Source organism: Bactrocera latifrons, unplaced genomic scaffold (assembly GCF_001853355.1).
Source record: "Bactrocera latifrons isolate USDA-ARS-PBARC rearing strain unplaced genomic scaffold, ASM185335v1 scaffold_294, whole genome shotgun sequence".
In the NCBI taxonomy this organism is placed as follows: Eukaryota; Metazoa; Arthropoda; class Insecta; order Diptera; family Tephritidae; genus Bactrocera; species Bactrocera latifrons.
Genome location: NW_017536563.1, coordinates 278,926 through 281,238, shown reverse-complemented (window position 1 = coordinate 281,238; position 2,313 = coordinate 278,926). Strand labels below are relative to the sequence as shown.

The 2,313-nt window shown below is 41.4% G+C and overlaps 1 protein-coding gene across 1 annotated transcript in view; it reads right to left on the bottom strand.

Annotated features, from left to right (window-relative positions):
- LOC108970261 (neural cell adhesion molecule 1-B) overlaps positions 1-2,313 on the bottom strand; it is a 125,964-nt gene that overhangs the window by 38,323 nt on the left and 85,328 nt on the right. Inside the window, exons 6-7 of the mRNA XM_018935545.1 lie at positions 1,516-1,719; positions 586-731 (exon numbers count right to left, since the gene is read on the bottom strand). Coding sequence (XP_018791090.1) covers positions 586-731; positions 1,516-1,719 — 350 coding nt within the window. The remainder of the gene's footprint in view (positions 1-585; positions 732-1,515; positions 1,720-2,313) is intronic.

The following is a 2,313-nucleotide window of genomic DNA, read 5'->3' as shown; positions in this document are numbered from 1 at the left end:
GATCCATGCGAGATGTTGAGATCATCTATATCTCTGATGCAAACTCGAACATTTTCAAGCATCAAAGAAAACGATCCATGTGAAATGTTGAGATCATCTATCTCTCTGATGCAAACTCGACCATTTTCAAGCTTCAAGGACGACTCGCATGAGGCAAATTTCAATGACTTCACGACCTTGCTTTATGCGACTCAAATGCTTGTACTTGGAGTAAAATAGAATCCCTAAAATATTATTTCCGAAACATTTTCAATGATTCGCACAGCAGTGATTGACAACACAAAATTTGAAGCAAAGTTGCTGTTAAATTAAACGCTACTGTTCTGATGTTTTTCTCTTGGCAAAGCGCACCAATATAGTTATAGAGCCAATATTTATTACTGAACCATTTCGGAAATCAAATTTACCGCGAGCATAAAGTAGCAAATTGAAAATTACTCGCCATAATTATTTCCCAGCAAAACAAAAGATTTGCAGCAAATTAGCCGCAATATTTTTTGCAACCACTGTTCACCTAATTCACTCGCATACAACACTGAATTTAAAATTTTCCATTCCAAATAGAATTTATACGCATACACCCACCTTTGTGCGCCGCAATTGCCGCTTCCCYTTGTACCAGGTGATGATGGCGTTCGGACGTGAACCGGTTGATTCACATATGACTTCGTAGCGACGATCCGCCACCATCGAATTGGGTGGCTCAATTATTTTCACCGTCAGCGGTTTCACTAGAAAAACAAATACGAGCGATAAAAAATCAACAAACAAAGACATCAGCGCAACAAAAACAAATAGTGTAATTGGAAAATGGCACAAAAGTTAGAGCGAGTGCCGGCACTACGTGGCGCAGCTCGCGGAGGCGAAAGAACGAGTGGCGACGCGCTAAACAAACAAGCGGACAAGCGCTTGGCAAATGAGTACAAAGCGGCGAAACGTGGCAGCGCGTATGTATGCATTTATGTATGTACCCCTGTGGCCTTAAAACCTTTAAATGCCGCAATGTTGTGCCACCGCACACATACACACATATATCCACACACACACACATAGAGCTTGCTACGCAAACAAGCATGTGAGTACCTTTGCCTAATTAGAACATCAAAATACGTTAGCATACTTTTAGGTGCAAACGCCAGTGCTGGTGTAGTAGGCGTCTACGTCGCCTGCATATGTGTGTGTATGTGTGCGTRTGTCACTTTATGCTTGTGAACTTTTGTTTATTTTCATTTTGTCAGACTTCGTTTGGCACACATGTGCCGCTAGGCCACGCTCGGGCCAAACTTCGCTCTCCCTCTTAACGCACACATTTGGTGGCCTCTGCTGAGAGCGCCGCTGCGCCAACGGCCACCAACTTCCGACGCCAGTTCGTTTAGTCACGAGCCGCTATAGTTTTGTATCGCCTCCCGTACCGCCTGCCCTGATGCCAAGCACTCAGGTTTGCAATCGAGAAAAAGCAACAAAAAAATAACAAAAAATAGAAGAAGAAGAATAACAACTCGACGAGCAACTTACAATGCATATCAAGCAAAAAGCTTTTCTCCTTAGGCTTATCTAATTGTGTATTCAATGCTTGACAAGTAAAAACGGAATTTAAATCAGTCCGTTGAACCGACGGCCAAAGTAGCCTATTCTCGATAACATCGCCGGAATTGTGTTCGTATTGATTGTCGACAAGTAGTCCATTTACGAGCCAGCGTACTTGAGGTTGAGGGCGACCTGGCGGGTTGGTGATTGTGATGAGAACAAGCATGTTGTTGTTGTAATAGCAGCAGCAGCGGCAGCAGTGGTATGTCGTATGTGTTGTTGTTGTTTTKCAAACGATTGTTACGTTGTGGTTGCAGCAGTCGTTGTGGCAGCAGGCATAGGATAAAAGAAGAAATAGACAGAAAGTACTTCAGTAAGTGGTCCAATAAGTTTATTACAAAGTGGTTGCAAATAAATTAGCTGGTGTGTATCTATGTCGGCCTGTGCGTGTGTGTATGTGTGTGGTAAAGGAATATCTATTTTGTTATGTAGTTTCTGTGTTTGTTTGTTTTTGTAAAGAAAGTTAATCCATTTGCCTGCTCAGCTATTGACAGGAAATTGAATTTTGAATTTAAAGTGTGCGGAACTTCGAAAATATATGGTTTGTAAGTAACAAAAATAATGCCGTTATTTTATGCTAAGAGTACGAAATCCAAAGTAAATAAAAAACAACAAGAAAAAACGAAGYTAACGTTCGGCTGGACCGAAGCTATAATACCCTTCACAATTGATTTTGATCGTTCAGTTTGTATGGAATCTATATGCTATAGTAGTCCGATATAAACA